The sequence below is a fragment of the Nannospalax galili genome, unplaced genomic scaffold (genome assembly GCF_000622305.1).
Source record: "Nannospalax galili isolate Female #2095 unplaced genomic scaffold, S.galili_v1.0 scaffold1357, whole genome shotgun sequence".
In the NCBI taxonomy this organism is placed as follows: Eukaryota; Metazoa; Chordata; class Mammalia; order Rodentia; family Spalacidae; genus Nannospalax; species Nannospalax galili.
Genome location: NW_008339987.1, coordinates 891,029 through 893,250, shown reverse-complemented (window position 1 = coordinate 893,250; position 2,222 = coordinate 891,029). Strand labels below are relative to the sequence as shown.

General features: G+C 48.6%; 1 protein-coding gene across 1 annotated transcript in view; it reads right to left on the bottom strand.

Moving 5' to 3' along the window:
* Nucleotides 1-780: 780 nt before the first annotated feature.
* Bpifb1 (BPI fold containing family B member 1) overlaps nucleotides 781-2,222 on the bottom strand; it is an 18,467-nt gene continuing 17,025 nt past the window's right edge. The window contains exon 15 of the mRNA XM_008834840.2: nucleotides 781-906. Within this exon, the coding sequence (XP_008833062.1) occupies nucleotides 874-906 (33 nt within the window). The 3' untranslated portion in view covers nucleotides 781-873. The remainder of the gene's footprint in view (nucleotides 907-2,222) is intronic.

Sequence of the window (2,222 nt, the reverse complement as noted above, 5' to 3'; positions counted from 1 at the left end):
CCCCTTCATCAGGACCAGGTGGCACTACAGACCAGAGGTCCTGCAGGGGTCATGCTCTGACACAGTGTACTGTCCTTTCTCAGACACCAACCTGTTTTCCTGCAAGGGCTCTTGTGTGACTGAAGGATTTGGTTGGGTGTGGGGCATGACCCAGGCCTAAAGAACAGAGACCTATTGTCTGCTCTCAGAACCTTGGGGCTTCAGGAAAGCCAGGGAGACAACGGCAGTCATGCAAGTCTGAATGGGAAGGTCCTTGGTGATAAGATGTTCCCTGAGGTCGGATAACAAGTGCCCATGACATCACTCATGATGACACTGTCTGAACACCTATCAGGTTCCTCATTTATTCCTCACCCCAGCCCTTCAAAGTAAGAACACGATTCTCCCCATTTGATAGAGAAGGACACAGAGACCCACTGAGGGGAAGCCACATCCCAAGATGGAGGCACTGAGTGGTGAGGCAGAATGCAAAGCCTGTTCCTGTGTCTCCAGGGCCATGTGACTTAGAAAGCCCATGACCCACCATGCCAACAAGATCAACAAAATGGGTGTTCTCCACCCAAAGCCCATCTGAAAGGGAGGCAGTCCTAACCATGGACACTGTCCTATAAATCCTATATGGCAAAGGTGTTGCCAGGTTGGTTCAGAGGTGCCTTAACCCCACCCAATGTCTCACCCAGGCCTTCCCAAGGCAGAACACCTCCCATGATGGACAAAGCTACACTCTGACAGCAGGAGCCACTGCCAAGTGTTTATTGATTGTAGGGGGATAGTCTTCAGAGCTTGCTCCCACATTCCCAGCTGGAACCTGGCCCGTGCTGACCAGCTGCCGTCCAGTCCATGGCTTCACCAGGAGCAAGGAGAACCAGGGTTCTAGGAAGAAGCTGGGCTGAGCTTGAGGGCACCCTGGAGTTGAAGAACAGTCAAGCAGGTTATGTTTTTTTTTTTTTTTTCTCTTGCTTGGGTTTCTGCTGGTTTTGTCTTTCATAAGGTAAGTTCTAGGGTACTCATGACCCTGAACACACCCAGAGTTCTTAGCATGTGGATGGTCTAAATGTGAACAGCAGCTTGCTCCACCATTCTGTGGCCCAGGTAAAGTATTTGTGTGTATGTGGTGGCACCCAGATACCTGAGTTTAAACAAGACTCTGTTTTTTTAAAAGGAAGTACAGTATAGGAAATGCGCCCTAGTCCATTCCTCAAGATTGTATTTTGATCTCTCAGCATCCAGCAAAGGAAACGTAGGGTAAGCTCCCACCACACCACACTAGGGCTCTGCAATTGAATTGCCTCTTCCCTCCTGCACTGGCTTAGCTGGTGTCCGTCCTTTGACTCACTCTTACCACTAGATTTAAATGCATGATGTCATACAGCTATAGAAAGGAATAGTGTGCTGTTGGCTAGAGCGAAACCAAATAAAGCAAAACAAGAAATCTGGAAATAGGTGAAAAAATGAATTAAAATCTGTGGATTTCTCCAGAATTAAACAGCTCAGGACCTCAGTGGTCCTAATGGGCAGCTTGGGGCAATTCAGGACTTGTACGATTTGACCCAAAGTGTCTCTGTAGAGCTTAGTTGGAAACTTTGTCACAGAAGGGTGGAAGTCAAGTCACCTGTGGGCTTTCTTCACTGTTAATAATTCTGTTTTCAGTATCTCTCCCTTTAAAATGGGTTGAAATTCTAACAAGCCAGAGGATTCTGTTTTGTTCATTGTGTGGCCAGCATCTGCACGCAGTAGGTACTTAATAAATGGCTGTTGGCCAGCTGACTGAGATGGGCACTTCGCTGACTGATTCTTGTAGAAGTTGGGTTCAAGACAGGTTATCAAGGGCAGCCGTCAAGTGCAAATTCCCACCTCTATCGCCAGCGTGTGTGTGCGTGTGTGCGTGTGTGTGTTATTAGAAGAGATCTCGCTGTTGTTTAGCCTCAGTTTCCCCATCTGTAAAAGGGAGGTCATGCCAGGACTAGGTGTGAAGACTGAGATGCCAGCACAGTGAGTGTAGACATGGCTGTTAAAGTTGACGCGGGGGGTCAGGTGGCCTGATACCACAGCAGCCCCTTCTTGCCCAGCAGAGGCCAGGGATTGTCACTTGCTCACCCAAGTGTTCATCAAACATCTATTTTACACCAGGCCTTGCTGACCACTGGGGACAGCTGCACGAACAACTCAGAGGTGACTCTGGTCCTCATCAATCTGAGCCACTTGGTCACACAGTTGTGTAT